The sequence below is a fragment of the Monomorium pharaonis genome, chromosome 9 (assembly GCF_013373865.1).
Source record: "Monomorium pharaonis isolate MP-MQ-018 chromosome 9, ASM1337386v2, whole genome shotgun sequence".
Classification (NCBI taxonomy): domain Eukaryota; kingdom Metazoa; phylum Arthropoda; class Insecta; order Hymenoptera; family Formicidae; genus Monomorium; species Monomorium pharaonis.
In genome coordinates, this window is record NC_050475.1 from 12,452,085 (window position 1) to 12,469,379 (window position 17,295).

General features: G+C 29.9%; 3 protein-coding genes across 7 annotated transcripts in view; 2 read left to right on the forward strand and 1 right to left on the reverse strand.

Annotated features, from left to right (window-relative positions):
* The window catches only part of LOC105834955 (protein SMG9), a 110,416-nt gene extending 109,110 nt beyond the window's left edge, over positions 1 to 1,306 (forward strand). Inside the window, exon 7 of the mRNA XM_036292289.1 lies at positions 1,189 to 1,306. Coding sequence (XP_036148182.1) covers positions 1,189 to 1,254 — 66 coding nt within the window. The 3' untranslated portion in view covers positions 1,255 to 1,306. The remainder of the gene's footprint in view (positions 1 to 1,188) is intronic.
* LOC105834956 (protein Dr1) overlaps positions 1 to 17,295 on the reverse strand; it is a 61,445-nt gene that overhangs the window by 20,831 nt on the left and 23,319 nt on the right. The window lies entirely within an intron of this gene.
* Positions 1,390 to 17,295, forward strand: part of LOC105832727 (fibroblast growth factor receptor 3) — a 36,069-nt gene continuing 20,163 nt past the window's right edge. For all 3 annotated transcript variants that reach the window (XR_004964700.1, XM_036292285.1, XM_036292286.1), the window contains exons 1-6: positions 1,390 to 1,665; positions 1,759 to 1,975; positions 2,123 to 2,286; positions 13,106 to 13,352; positions 14,612 to 14,712; positions 15,068 to 15,170. Coding sequence is in view for 2 of the 3 variants with exons in the window: in XM_036292285.1 (XP_036148178.1) it covers positions 1,424 to 1,665; positions 1,759 to 1,975; positions 2,123 to 2,286; positions 13,106 to 13,352; positions 14,612 to 14,712; positions 15,068 to 15,170 (1,074 nt within the window). In the remaining variant the exon portion in view is untranslated. The remainder of the gene's footprint in view (positions 1,666 to 1,758; positions 1,976 to 2,122; positions 2,287 to 13,105; positions 13,353 to 14,611; positions 14,713 to 15,067; positions 15,171 to 17,295) is intronic.

Below are 17,295 nucleotides of genomic sequence, written 5' to 3' on the forward strand. Positions count from 1 at the left end.
ATGTAGTACAGTTTAAAAGTCTATGTTTAAATTTTAGTTATAAGCTATCGTTGAGCATCCTTAGTCTCCATCACCGAACAGCGTTGCAAATAGCAATAAATTTGGTTTGCGCTCTCCTCGTCTCGCAACTTGCAGCAGCGCGACTCGCGATGAGTGACAACGCGGATATCTCCTCTCACGCGCAACAACAATCGTCTTGTTTCCCACCACGCTCGTGTTTCCGTTATAGCCGTGCATATATAGGCCGTATTTTGCTATTTTCGGACAATAATTATAAGAGCTGTATGCATAGAATCGAAGAATTTAGAGAGCTTTTCGTCTTCGATTTTCGTGGGCTACACGATGATATAAATATAATGCAGAGGGGTTTATTAAAACCCTGTATACATACATACATACATATATATATATATATATATATATATATATATATATAAGTATCTATATATCTTAAAAAAAAAACAAAACAATTAATTTTCAAAATATATCAAAATAAATTATATTTCATAAGCTATTGATTTTTTAAATAAAAAGCTCTACTTTAGTTCTATTATATGCAAACTAAATAAACGATAATAACATTATTATGTAAAATATTATGTAAAAAAATCATAATTTCATTAAAAAAGAAGAAACTTATATAACCTTGAAAAATTCTTTCAAAAATTGATTTTATCATTATATATTCCCTCCACAAATCATACAACTTTTGTCTACAAGATACTTTTCTCTCAACTGCTTTGTTTTTTAAAAAGATTAAACTATTTTGTAATAAAATTTCTTCTACCTCACAAACTAACAAGAAGAGGTCGCAGTTGACTCTTCTCCAATTTTGATGAGCTTTAACGGGCTTTTCTTCATGTTTTATAATCACATTATTGATTGTTATAAAAACTATTTTTTAAGACGCATTGGACAAAAAAGCTCGAACACGGAACAACTTTTTTTCGATCAATAAATTTACCTCGTTAAAGCTCATTAAAATCGGAGAAGAGTCAACTGCGATCTCCCCTTGTAATTGTTTCCATGTTCATATAAACTTTTCTTATTGTTTAATCGATGAGAATACGTAATCCTTCGAATATTTGACACTTGTATATATTTATCAATTTTTATGATTTTGTAATTACCTTTTTATTAAATTATTAATGCGTAGCATTTTTACAATTCATGCTTATTATCTTACAGGAAGTCGTAAGATTCTCACGCACTCATGATTATCAGATAAGAATTATCGAGAGATATATTCCGTAAGATAAATGGTATTAGACCCTATTTGAACTTTGAAATAAAGCACAGTATTGAATGAAGACAGACATCTTGTTTCTCAATAAATTATAACAAAAATGCAGTTATACAAAATAGTCTTTTAAAAATGCAGTATATTTAAATCATTTAGATAATAATCATACTATAAAATGAAATGTTTATACGGTGGAAATTGATTATAATATACGATATAATTATTGTGACACTTTTATATTTCAATACAATATGTGCAACAGGCGTAAGAAATCCAATGAAATTTGCTGGCGTAGTAGAAAATATTACAGTGTACGTTTTGGAAGATACAAATTATTTCCAAAGTGACAGTGTACAGAAATCATTGAAAATGAATGTGTCTTGGATGCCACCGAGTGAAGGAAAACAACCTTCTTCGTACAGGTGCACTAATTAGTAATTTTTATAATAAAATTATAATTATATATCCGTATCTATAAAAATTACACACGCACATTGTGTGTGTATATATTATAGCATTATGATTACAAGTGTCTCGAAAGAAACTGACAGAAATGAGACGGAATGTACGGAAGACTCTGCGTTATACACTACACAAAACAAAAGTACATTTAGCATAATAATACCACAAAATCACTTATACGGCATACCAAAGTTACAAATACGTCCAAATTGTACGTACAAGATACACGTTTATGCCAATCCGAGAGCTCCCGCAAGAAAGCTACCAGAGGTAAAATTATCAATTTTGACGTTATAAAAAAGTGTTTTATTTAATAGTTTGGTTGAGTGCATCAGTGAGTACTAGTGCACACTGCTGCATCAAACCGAATTCGCCATAAGATATCAAGTTCCAAAAATATGTTGTCTCATTATGTAGGTTATCTACAACGTTCCAGAATGCATAGGACGTAAATGCAATTGCGCGTATGCAACATCTATTTTGCCCATTCCAGAAGTAGAAGTAATCCAAAGAAAAAAAAGCGTTATTATCAACTGGAAAATTACATCAAATAGTTCTCATATTCATTCTTACATAATTAGGTGAGATTTTTTTATTTCAATTTATTAATTTGATTTTTCTATCATTCTGTTATATAACTATATACCACAGAATGTTGAATGTGAAAATGTGATTACCTTTTCAATATTGAAAATTCAATCAAATCTATATTGATTTTTTTATTGGTCATTAATGTCGCTGTTAACCCATTTTCACCCAATTGTCCATTTCTGGACACTTGCGTATCTTGGTCAGACCTCACGAGAAAGAAATCTCATAAATACATTTCTAGTATTAAAAAGAGTTGCTCTTTCCATTTTTAACATTAGTTTTAACGCACGACCCCGGGAAAAATTAATATGGCGGCTCTAATGAGGCTGAAAGTGAATTTGATTGTTTTCTCAATATTGCAATCGTAATTCTTGTTAAAAATTTTTTTTGAGTCTGAAAAACTATAAGATGACGTCGCGAAATATTTTTTACATTTTCATTCCTCTTCACTCCTACCCATATTTTTTTGTGATTCCACTCTCGAACATGAAGATGGAATTCGAATTGAAATCTAAAACAAGCATCTTCGAAAACCTCGAGAATGAAAACGGCACAATTTTGTTATTTTTAATACTATACCTATTCAGAAGACGGGGGTTGAAGTATCGGAAAAAATAACAAAATTGTGCTGTTTTTATTCTCAAGGTTTTCGAAGATGCTCGTTTTGAATTTCAATTCGAAATTCATCTTCATCCGTTGTTTGGAAGTAGAATCACACAAGGATTAGAGATAGGGATAAAGAGAGATGAAAATGTAAAAAATGTTTCACGACGTCATCTTGTAGTTCTTCAGACTCCAAAAAAATTATGTCAATAAGAATTACGATTGCAATATTGAGAAAATAATCAGATTTACTTTCACCCCTATTAGAGCTCATATTAATATGTCGGGGGGTTGTGTGTTAAAACTAATGTCAGAAATGAAAAGAGCAACTCTTTTTACCACTAGAAATGTATTTGTGGGATTTCTTTCTCATGAGATCTGACCAAGATACGCAAGTGTCCAAAAATAGACGATTAGGCAGAAATGGGATAAATATTGAAAAATTATTATCTATCTTTAAAAAATTAAAAAAATAAAAAATGGGACAAAATTTTTATTCTACATGGTAAAATAAGATGAAAATCATAAATAATAAAACTATGATTAATTGTAATCATAATAAACTTTGTTTTCAATTATAAATTAAATATACACGTAAAAACTCTAAATATTTAAACATTATAACTAAAAAATAAAATTTCTATCGAAAATTCAATTTACGTAAAGATTTAAAACACATAAATATTTAAACATAAATAATTAAAAAACAAAACTAAAAAATCTAATAATTACAATTTTATTTTTTATTTTTGTCTTACTGTATCGTCTAAAATTACTTCCCAAATTTTCTTTCATTTGTTGCTCAACATCACCTCTATACATATTTTATCAAATAAAAAATGTTTAAGCATACAATATTTAAAAAATTAACTTGTATAGTTTTTCAGACAACAAACTGTCATCATTTTGATGTTAGTCATTTTAAATTTATAATCTTATCTATTTAAAACTTAATATGCTATAATAAAAAAATTATTTTTTAATAAAAAAATATTTAAATTGAATTTGCTAATAAAATTCTGATACATAGAAATAAAAATTGTTTTTAAATTATATAAAAATGAAAGATTTTCAATTTTATGGAGATTTAAAACTAATTACTTTTATATTATTTAAAAAAAATGAATAAAATAAATATGTAAAACATGTTTTTCTAACAAAGTCAACGTATAATTTGAAAGTCGCCAGTGATAATTTGCAATAAGTGAAATTAATTTTTTCTTCAAGTTGACACAACTGGCACATTTTATTCAGACAATTACAGTTACGACGTTTCGGCCCCTGCTTTCGACCCTTATCAAGTAATGTACAATCACATATGAATTTGTGACTCGTGTCAGCGAATCATGATTATAGCTGTGAAATTGTATAAAAGAATATTGTGTCAAAGTATGAAAAACTTTTTAATACAGAATCATAATTAAATTAAAACGTAAATAATAAAGAAAAATGACCAAGAACTTACATGTTGTTACATTAAATATTCGTGTCAATTAATAATAATATAATTAATGAAACCACTGCGTGTTTAATTTATAAAAATAATACTATTATGAATATTGAAGTTGACAATATAGGTCTTTACTGGTGAGCAGTAACCGTCAGATTGATTGGTACATGATGGAAGTAACAAGGTGTGCTATTACCTCGAACGAATTTTTGTCGCGCAGCACCAAGTTTTCGCCATCTTGCATAATTACTATAGCAACCGATTGACAGACACCATGGATTAGTAGACAAAAACAAAAATATCGAAGCGCAAGCAAAGGCAAACATTCATGTGTGTCTAATGACGCTGTTGTAAATCGGATTTAAATTTTCAGTGTCTTTTTGCAAATTTAAAGTATTGGTCGTCTTTTTTATGAAAAACATTTCAGCGATTTCTCTTTTTCGAGTGTGTTTTCGTTATGTAATACTATGGGTGGGGGGAGGTATCGATCAATTAAAGTCATGATTTTTGGAACATCGATATAAGCTTACAACGGATTAACTAGTTTTATGTTTTTTTTATGTTCATATGTTCATTAATGCGTTTTTCTAAATGATGCTTGGTTTGTCCGATGTAAGACGCTGAACAACTTTTATATTTGATGCGATACACTACATTTGTTTTCTTTAATGTTCGATTCTGTCTTTTCCGCGTCTAATTATTTCGTTGAGTTTTTTGGAACTGTATATACAGTATTTAAATCGAACTTATTTAGAAAGTGGCTGACATTTTCACTACTGCTCTTGACATATGGTAGTATTATGCATTTTTAAAAATCAAATTTTATACTCAAAACGTTAGGCAAATTATTCTTCCGTTGTTTTAAAATTTTTAGTTTATTTCTAACATGACGGTCTATTAAGTCCGAGGGGAAGCAATTGTTTAATAGGATGTTCTTTTTTAATATTTGCTCCATAAAATCTATTGTCGGACTATAGTATCGCGTGATCGACTAAACTGATAATAGTATTAGTTTTGTACTTTGCAGGATGGCTAGAATATAAATTTACATAACGTCCGGAGAACGTCGGTTTATTAAACCAATTTGATTAACTTATTATTTTCTTTTTTAAGTCATATTTAAAAAACAAATCGAACCAGATGATTCTCGTTCACATGTAAATTTTAGTCTAGGGTGATAGTTATTAAAAGTGTCAAAAACATGATCAATGTATTCTCTTGATAAAATAGTAAAAATGTCATCCACATATTTGACATACATTGACACATTAAAGTTGAGTTTGCTTAAACATTCTGTTTCAAAATCGTCCAGTATTATGTCTGCTAATATCGGAGACAATGGTAACCTCATGGGACTGCCGAAAATCTGCTCATAAAAGCCCGTCAAAACTGAAACTTGTGTTGCTCAAGACGAGGTCTATCGCATACAAAAATTGAGAAAGATTAAATTTTACATACTTGGAAATATCTATCCACCGTTTTTCTATGGCTTTTTTTACCAGTTCCTTTGATATATTTGTGAAAAGCGACTCTGCATCCAACGACACAAGTTCTTCATTGGGTTCATTAAACACGCAGTGGTTTTATTAATTATATTATTATTAATTGACACGAATATTTAATGTAACAACACGTAAGTTCTTGGTCGTTTTTCTTTATTATTTACGTTTTAATTTAATTATGATTCTATATTAAAAAGTTTTCATACTTTGACACAATCATACTTTGACTCTTTTATACAATTTCACAGCTATAATCATGATTCGCTGACACGAGTCACAAATTTATATGTGATTGTACATTACTTAATAAGGGCCCAAAGCAGGGGCCGAAATGTCGTAACTGTAATTGTCTGAATAAAATTTGCCAGTTGTATCAACTTGAAGAAAAAATTAATCTCATTTATGTTTTTCTAAATTTTTTGTCGAATAAAAAATATAAATTTAAAAATAATATTGTAATTTTTATTATTTAAAATTGGTTCGTTTGACTTTCTAAAATATACTTTACATCTCTAAATAAGTACAATACGAGGGTAATCCAAGAAGTACTCGAATTGACGTATAAATGGCGGTTGTTTAAAAAAAATTACTATAGTAGAAAGTACCAATCTTATAAAGCTTAAAGGTGCTTTTTCATGGGCGTCAGTTGACGCCAACATTCTGACCTATTCTGACCAATTCTGACGCGCAAAAGTTTTCACGCGTCAGTTTTGTAACGTTTCGCGTTGTCTATCGCGCGCGACGATTAGACGCTGGTTTGACGCTGTAGAAGTTAGAAAATTCGAACTTCTTCAGCGTCGACGCAGAAACTAACATGACATCACAAATCGTCTTGACGCGCGTCAACTGACGCCCATGAAATGGCATCTTAAGTGTAAAGTTTGAAGACGCTACGTTATTTAGTATTTGTTTGGCAGCCATCAATAGTGAACTCTCAATAAATTTGAAAACATGGAAAAATTGGTCATCGTTATATGATACAAAAAAAAAACTCATTTTAAAAGTCTCAGTCCAACCAATATCAAAGCCGAGCTAGATTCTACTCTGGGGGAGTCTGCTCCTTTGTTTACAACAGTAAAATATTGGGTCGCAGAGTTTAAACGAGACCGTACGAGCTGCCAAGACAAATATCGCAGTGATCGACCAAATGGTGAAGAAAATGTCCATAAAATGATATTGGATGACCATCGACTGAATGTGTGTGAGCTAGCAGACACTGTAAGTATTTCAAAAAGTGCTGTACATATTGACGGAAAATTTGGAGATGAGAAAGCTGTGCGCAAGATGGATGCCGCGTTTGCTCACAGTGGGACAAAAACAGCATCGTGAGGATGTTTCAATCGAGTGTTTGGCAATGTTTCACAATAATAAAGCTGAGTTTTTGCGTTGATTCATAACCATAGATGAAGCATGGGTCCATCATTTCACACCTGACGAGAGACACCCTGAGACGAAGAAACAGTCAAAACGATGGACTGCAAGAGGAGAATCGACTCTAAAGAAGGCGAAGACGGTTCGTACTATAAATAGGATATCGAAGCTATTGAACATCATTGGGAAAAGTGTATCGAGCTAAAAGGAGACTATGTTGAAAAATAAAGATATTTTTCCTAAATTTTTTGTTTTCTTTGTTAGGTCGGGTACTTCTGGAACTACCGTTGTGTAATACATTTTACAAAAGCAAAAAAAGTTTTAAATAATAAGAATCACAATATCATTTTTTAAATTTCTTTCTAACAATTTAAAAACTAATTTTTCGCATTTGCTTTATTCAATTTTTCCAATAAAACGCATAAAATCTATATTGCGTACACTGAGAGAAAAATTATAGTATGAGCAACTATATAGATGACAACCATATAGTTTTGTATATAGAACTATAATATACAGCTAAATAAACTATTTTATAGTTTTTGCAAATAAATCTATTGTTAAAGAATTAAAAATTTAATTAAAAAATAAAAGTTGCACAAACTATATGGGCAGAATAACATAAACTATAATTTTATTTTTCCATTAACTATTTTATGGTTATTATAACTAAAATAAATAGTTACGAGAACTAATGAATAAATATTATTTACAATTCTAACTATTCATTTTGGTTGTAATAATCATAAAATAGTTCACGGAAAAAGAAAATTGTAGTTCATATTATTCCTCCTATAAAGTTTGTTTCATATAATTTGCATCGCAATCCTCACGTTCAATACAGTATACGAGTTCTTTCTTGCATTCTTTATCTATCGTATTCTTCCCTCTTTTTATTAGACAATCCAATTTTTTAAGTATAGTGAAAACAGTGTTTAATCCTATTCAATCTACGGTTTATCCCCTCATTAAGAGCTTTTACATATGGTAACGCAATGCATTTTTTGTAGTCGAATCTACTATCTCTGTCAGTATGTTCTGATTTATTATTAAGATTTCTCAATTTGATTAATCTTTTGTTTATAAATTTTTGGATTATTGTGTGCGGAAAATTGTTATTCAATAAGATGACTTTTATCATTTTTAAGTTACCATCATGAAATCTGTTATTTGATAGCAATATTGCTCTGTCCACTAAGCTCCTGATGGTGTTAATCTTATATTTAAAAGGGTGGCTAGAATAGACGTTCACATATTTGCCAGAGAAAGTAGGCTTACGATCTCAATTAATAATTAGCGTGCTATTATTACCATTATGTCTAAGAATGCCACCTTTAGCTTCAAGTTTACATGTAAACCTTAAACGCGGATGATAACTATTAAAAATTGTAAGCACATGTTCAACCTGGTTTTTTGGTAAAATGGCAAAAATGTCGTCCACATATTTATGAAATACCGGAATTTTTAATTGTAACCTACTTAAACATTCGACCTCCAAATCGTCTATCATCATATCCGCCAGAATCGGAGAGAGGGGGATCCCATTGGACTACCGAAAACCTGTTCATAATATTGTCCATCAAAACAGAAGCTAGTTGAACTTAAAATTAATTCAAGAGAAAAATTCAAATGGAGAAATCAGCGTCTCCTTTTAAACTTAGAAATAAAAGATTAATTTCCATTTAAAATTGTTGCAATAAAATCTAACCAAGTATAGTGAAACAATATCTACAAATTTACCTAGTGACATAATCAAGTGGCCTTCACTTGGACACAGTGCAAATGGACACGTTGCAAATGGACACACGGAATAACGTGACAACGTTGCAAATGGACACACGGTTTATTTGGCACAGGAATTTTGGACACAGTAACTTTTGGACACACAGGACATGAATTTTGGACACGTTAAAAACCGTGCATCTCTACATTGTGCATCTTTACACCACGCATTTTTACACCGTGCATCTCTACATTGCGCATTTTTCAGTTGTATATCATGCATTTCTACACTGCGCATGTCTGCACCGCGCATCTCTACACCGTTCAGTTCGGTGTAGAGATGCACGATGTACAACTGAACGGTGTAGAGATTCACGGTGTAGAAGTGCGCGATATGGAAATACACGGTGCACAACTGAATGGTGTAGTGATGCTCGGTGTATAAATGCGCGGTGTAGAGATGCACGGTGTGAAAATGCGCGGTATAGAGTTTCACGGTATAGAAATATGCGATGTAGAGATGCACGATGTACAACTGAACAGTGCAGAGATCCACAGTGTAGAAATGCACGGTGTACAACTAAACGGTGTACATTTGTAACGTGTCCAAAATTCATGTCCTGTGTGTCCAAAAGTTACTGTGTCCAAATAAACCATGTCCATTTAAACCGTGTACATTATTTTGTGTCCATTTGCACTGTGTCCTATTATACTATGTCCAAGTAAACCGCTCCCACATAATCACGCGCTTCATCAAAATTAATATTAACAAATTTAAGAATCACAACCTTACTATTAAAAATAAGCTAATTAACAAATTTAAGACTATTGTAAATATAAACAACTTGCATTTTAGATCCTTTACGAGCAGAGATATAAATGGCTAGTCAATATTAATGGTAAGATATTCCAGATAACATTAAAAAATTTTTAAGTTTGGGAGAAAAATTCGGCTTACCGATAAACAATAAGGACAAGACAGAGTTCCACTCTTGGTACAATTAAGAACATAGAAAACAACATACATGAAATACAATCGAAGACAGCGGATGATGTAAAATTGGTAGCCCTTGTTATAATTTAGCACGTTATTTACATGATATTTTGAAAGAATCTGTAAGTAAACTGGCTTCGCACATATGCGATAATTGAACTTTCGCAGAATCCATAAAAAATCGATATATCGCAACGGATAAAATATTAGTGTTTCTTGACGTCATGTCGCTCTTTACCAATATTCCCAAGAAATTGGCAATAGAGGCCATAAGAAAACGACGGGATAAAACTTCAGTAGCTACGAAAATGAATTTATCTCAGTTTTTGTTTGCCATTGAATTAATTTTAAGTTCAAGTAACTTCTGTTTTGACGGACAATATTATGAACAGATTTCGATAGTCCAATGGAATCCCCCTCTCTCCGATTCTGGCAGACATGGTGATGGACGATTTGGAGGTCGAATGTTTAAGTAGATTACAGTTAAAAATCCCTATTTTTTATAGATATGTAGACGACATTTTTACTATTTTACCAAAAGACCAGGTTGAACATGTGCTTACAATTTTTAATAGTTATCATCCGCGTTTAAGGTTCACATATGAACTTGAAGCTAAAGGTGGCATTGCATTCTTAGACATAATGGTAATAATATCACGCTAATTATTAATTGAGATCGTAAGCCCACTTTCTCTGGCAGATATGTGAACGTCTATTCTAGCCACCCTTTTAAATATAAAATTAATACCATCCGGAGCTTAGTGAACAGAGCAATATTGCTATCAAATAACATATTTCATGATGGTAACTTAAAAATAATAAAAGACATCTTATTGAATAACAATTTTCCCCACACAATAATATAAAAAAATTTATAAACAAAAGATTAATCAAATTAAGAAATCTTAATAATAAATCAGAACATACTGACAGAGATAGTAAGTTCTCTGTAAGTAATAGTAAGACTACAAAAAATGCATTGCGTTACCATATGCAAAAGCTTTTAGTGAGGGGATAAGCCGTAGATTGAATAATTTGGGATTAAACACTGTTTTCACCATACCTAAAAAGTTAGACGTCTAATAAAAATAAAGAAGGATACGATAGATAAAGAATGCAGAAAAAAACTGGTATATTGTATTGAATGTAAGAATTGCGATGCAAATTATACAGGATAAACAAAACATCATATGGGTATACGTATAAAAGAACATTTTAATGATATTAATAAAAAACACGTCAGCAATCACGCTGTCGTCATCAGGAAACATTGCATCAAATACAATCATAAATTTAAATGGAAAACACCTAAGATCCTCCATTCAGAAAAGAATCGTAAAAAACGTGAAATTGATAAAACATTTTTATAAAAAAAAGAACCCCCACACAATCAATTTACAGAAAGATATCGACAATTTGAGTGATATCTGTAATAATATTATAAACTCGACGTAAGCTTATTCTTTTGTAAACGAGCCATTATGGTCGTAATTTCTGTGTTGTTTTTTCTTCAACATTTTAGTTTAAATTCGACTGCGTTAGTGTACAGACACGTATTTAACATCCATTTGTCATTTATGTCTGACGAACATTATGGCTCAAAAAATTGCCGCATGCATTACATCAAATGCTTATACGAAGGAAATGCATAAGTTCTTGTAGTTTGTTATGAGACTTGTATTCCGATCTTTTGATTTGTATAAATACTTTAGGGTTTCATATTAATATTGTTTTTCGTACCTATAGAGTGATTTTGCTGGCACAAACTCATGATCTTGTGCGTTTTCCTGAATTTTTTATAATCTAAATCCTTTGAATATTCGCACCTAAAATTAAGATCAAAACGTTGTGTATATGTAATTTTTACGAATAAAAACTGGCCATTCGTTGATCAAATAAAGGAGTTTTACTTACTAATGAAATATAAAATACTGTTAAGTTAGGTTTATTGAATAATATGATTAACACTATGTATATAATGCTATATTAATGTAGCATATTAACATTATGTATAATATTAATATGGCATATTAACAATACTCAAAAATTATAAAATAATAAAAAAATAACATCTATTTTTTATTTTTTCGCGAACACAGCAAGAACAAATCCTTTTATAAGTTATTCCACATGCTATGCATATATAAAATGCTATTTTGCATATATAAAAATCAGTAAAAAATTGTAAAACTTTATATTTATTTATAAAATATAAGTTAATACACGTTTGATCCTTCTGACAACATCTATTGAAAAGATCTATAACAAATAAGTATACACAAGTATACATAAACATGAAGTATTCATGGATCATGAAGCGTTAGTTTGCGTACGATATTCGAAGTCAAGTAACGTCGCGGGTGACTAACATTTGAATGGATAACCGTTTTTCCGGATGGAGAAATTAAGCATGTTCTAAAAGATAGGTACACTGCTTGACTGAGAAATTTATTCATTCCTAGGAACCCTCACACGAGATAAAGGCGGCGTTAGATATTTATTGACATAGTGATCTACGACTGTGGCTTGGCTGAAACATGTATAGCAGTCTCACCCTTACAGGATTACCGTAGATATAAGTATAAGCAATAAAATATAAATTATAAAAATAAATTTCTCACAAATAAAAAGTATGTTATAATTTATAACATTAAATTTTTGTTTCTTTAATACAAGTTTTATAATAGTTTTAACAATGGAAATATAGTTTTAAGAAATAAATTTTGCTTGTTCGTATAACCATAAAATTATACTTTAAATAAATAAAATGTTTTCATAATATTAACTATAAAAATATAATAATGTTAATCATATTATTTAATAAACCTAACTATTTCTATAGTTTAATTCTATTTCTATAATTTAATTTATATAAACTACAAAAAATAATTGAGGTATTTATGCATATTTTTATAGTTGCCGCTTTTTTTCTCTCAGTATACATTAAATGTTGGTTCGATGTTATACTATGCTGAATTGTAATGTTATCTACAAGACATTCAACAAACATTTCTGATGAATATGTTTTCAACAATAAATCTACGTTTTAAAACGTAGATTCAACAATTGCAATGTTATAATTTAATGTTTTTAAAGTGTTGATTAAAAATTTGTATCCTGTATGGATACTTAATTATGATAATAATATTCAATATATAATATTCCAGTATTGGCATACCATTGATGATATCGCAAGCAGGGCATTCTGTATATAATATCACAAAGATAAGTAACGTGACCTCTACAATAAATACTTTTAATTGGGATATGAGAATTAACGATCGGTATACAAAAATGAAAAGTGGATACAAGGTATTAGTAGCAGCAATGGATCATCAAGGTTGCTTAGGAAATCAAGGTGGCTTCATTGTTAATGATACAAACAAAACTAAAATATTGGATGGGAGCACCATGGTACATACCATAAAAAATACGTATTAAGAATGTACAATTCCCACAAGTACAAAGTAAATTAAAATTAGAAATGTTAATACTTATATTTTAAATAAATTATACATATATTATGTGTTATAAATATACAAATATATATACATAAAACATTTTTAATGGTTATTTACTTTATTTGTTATTATAAACTATTTTAGAACAATGACAAGAGTTCCGATTTTTTTTATAGGCACTGTAAGTGTTCAAGATTATTTACACAAAATTTTATTGCAATTCTGAGTTTAGTTATTTTTGTACAAATAAATAAAGTTTGTTTATTTACACAACTAATCTTTGCCTCAAAATAAAACTTTACATAAATCATCTTAAATATTTAAAATAATTATATTAAAAAATTCTAATTTTTAACAAAAGCAAAATCCTTGAAAGATCGCCAGTAATAATTTGCAAAAATTTGAAGTGAGATTATGTCGACGCAACTGGAAAATTTTATTAAAACTCCAAGTGATTACAACGTTTCCGTCTTCGCTTTGAGCTCTTCTCAAGTAACAAACAATCTACTCTACATTTGTGATTCGTGTCAGCGGATCATGATTTAAACTATTTAAAGTGTTGTCACAGGAGAATACAAGGAACAAATTATTATCGCAATGAGTACAGAAAGAATTTTTTTACAATGAAATTGATAAAGCACATAATGTAAGAGAAACATTATATGTCTTTACTGAAAGTCTGACAGTTACTGCCTTTCAGTAAAGACATACAATGTTTCTCTTACATTATGTGCTTTATCAATTTCATTGTAAAAAAATTCTTTCTGTACTCATTGCGATAATAATTTGTTCCTTGTATTCTCCTGTGACAACACTTTAAATCATGATCCGCTGACACAAATCACAAATGTAGAGTAGATTGTTTGTTACTTGAGAAGAGCTCAAAGCGAAGACGGAAACGTTGTAATCACTTGGAGTTTTAATAAAATTTGCCAGTTGCGTCGACATAATCTCACTTCAAAAATTCTAATTTTTGTTATTTTTTAATTATATTTTTCTATTAGAGCACATTTCTTGTTAAAATAATTTTTGATCTACAAAATCGCGAAAATTTTTGTGCTACTTTTGTATCACCTAAAACGTAATATATGGAACAATTTGCAATTTTTTAAATTATTTATTATTTGAAAATAATAATGTGTAATACATCCTTTACAATCGGTATGTAAAATATAAAAGTTATAAAGACTATATATTATAACTATGTTGCAGTGGTTATTACTTGTCGGCATCATCATTTGTATTATATTAAGCTTTATCTGCATTATATCAATATATAATAAAAATGGATATCATCTTGTATCAGTTAGACGGTAAAGTAAAAAATTGGTAAAATATTACATTTTATAACTTGCGTATGTAATTTATTGCTTATACCAATTGAACATAACTTGTTTATCTTGAATATTTCACTTATTTTTGTTGATACAAAAAAAGTATTTGCTTGAAAGGAGCAAATTATAAAATACATTTTTTTCAAAAATCATGCTTTTTGAGATTTTAGGGTCATAATTTTTTAAAGGCACCTAAAGAGGAACAAGTATGAAAATAGTATTTCCTTCTAATATTTTTACCAAAAACAAATGATATATTCAAGACAGTTATGTTGTCTATTCTGTAAATTATAAAAAACATAGTTTTCAATAAGTTATTAATTTTTAACGACAGAAGACGAACAGTGTCTGATCTTTCCGCTTGCAAGTTAGCTCAATGGCCAGATCTAGTTTTCCAAAGACGCAACACTGATGTATATGTTGATCAAAAATCCGAGGTAAATAAAAAAGAATTAAATAAATATAAATAAGTTTAAATTTATTCAGAAAAAGATTGGAAAGATATTAAAAAAAAAAATTTAATTGCAACATTACAAAAACATTGCAAAATATTGCTGTAATGTTGTTGTAATGTTGTAGCAACAGTTTGTTTTATGAAATATTGCAGCAATACTACAATATATTTTTATTTTGTAAAAAATTGTGATGATAATTAAGGTGTTCCTAATTTAAACAAATAATCTGTAGAATTGTTATATACAACAAAAGTTTTTAAAATAATTATATAAATAAATTCGCAATGTGTGTTTATAACATATTACAAACAAATATATAATAATTCTAAACTAAATAAGAAAAATAATGAAAATACAATTTTATAATAATAAATTAATAAATTTTAACGTTATTACTTTAATATTGCCTCTAATTACTTTTTCTTATATTAAAAAAATGTTATTTTAATTAAATTTTTTCATTTTGTATTGTTATCTTTTTAATTCTTTGAAACAAAATTTTATATTCATTAAAATATACCATTTAGATTGAAATACAAATCTCTTGAACAGAAATACAAAGATACATATTACTTCAGTTTTTAAAAGTAATATTTTCTAAAAGTATATATATATATATATACATATATAGACATATATATGTGTGCGTGCGTGCGTGCGTGCGTGCGTGCGTGTGTGTGTGTGTATTATATATTAGATGTATAACTTTGCTTCCGCCGTTTTTTTTTTCGAAATTCGAAGCTTTATTGTAAAAAACAGGTTATACATTTACGATTCAAAGTGTTGTTCATCGCTGGCCACTACTTTCTCACATCTTTCTGGCAGCATGCAAATCCCGCGTCGAAAAAACTGGTCATGTTTTGAGACAATCCACGAATCAATCCAATTTTTCACGTCTTCATAAGAACGGAAGTGCTGGTCAGCCAGGCCGTGTGTCATTGATCAAAACAAGTGATAGTCAGAGGGAATAATGTCCGGAGAATACGACGAGTGGGGTAGGATTCTTCCCCCCATTTCAACGTTTCCAAGTATGTTTTGACGGGCTTTGTGACTTGAGGTCGAGCATTGTCATGCTGCAAAATCACTTTATCGTATCTATCGTTGTATTGCGGCAGTTTCTTTCAGTGCTCGGCTCAAACGCATCAATTGCTTTCAATACCGATCGCCTGTGATTGTTTTAGTCGATTTTGGTATCTCATAATACACTACGCCGAGCTGATCCCACCAAATACAGAACATGACCTTGGAGCTGTGAATATTTGGAAACATGGCTGGGAAGTCCTCATGATTTTTTGCGCTTGGGGTTATCGCAATAAACCCATTTTTCGTCCCCAGTACGATACGATGTAGCAATCTCTTTCATCTTTGCTTTGCAAGTAGCTGTTCACAAGCAAACAACCCTTACGGAAAAAACACTCTAATTTTAAGAGTTTATACTCAAAATTGAGTGTTAATACTCGATTTTGAGAGTTTATTCCCAAATTCAGATGTATACGCTCAAATCTTGAGTATTTACACTAAAGATTGAGTGTTTATACTCAAACATCGAGTGTGTACACCCAATGATTGAGTGTTCATACTAAAGTTTGGGTTTAAATACTGAATATTTAAAAATATACTTTCAACACTTGGGTATGACACTCAATAAATAAGTGTATACTTCCAACATAAAATGTGAACACTGAAACGTTGGGATGAACACTCAATATCTATCGGTTGAAGGTATACACTTAATATTGAGTGTGCACTGTTAAACATTGGATTAGAAAATATTGAATAAAAATAAAAACAAAAAAAGCAAGTTTAACCAAGATTAAAGTTAATCTGCGTTGGTAAAAATGGGCATAAGACGAATATCTAAAATAAACATTCAATTAGAGTGTTTAGCTGGCTTTGAGTATTATTATAATTTGAGTATTACTTTCAACTTGGATGTTTGCCATCATTGAGTGTTAATTTTAGTGTTATTCTTAAATTTAAGATTAACACTGAAATTAACACTTGATTAGATGGCAAACATCCAAGTTGAGAGTAACACTCTAATTAAAAGTAAATTAAAGAGCAAACACCCAAGATGAGCGTTTACACTGAATTGAGTGTTTATCCC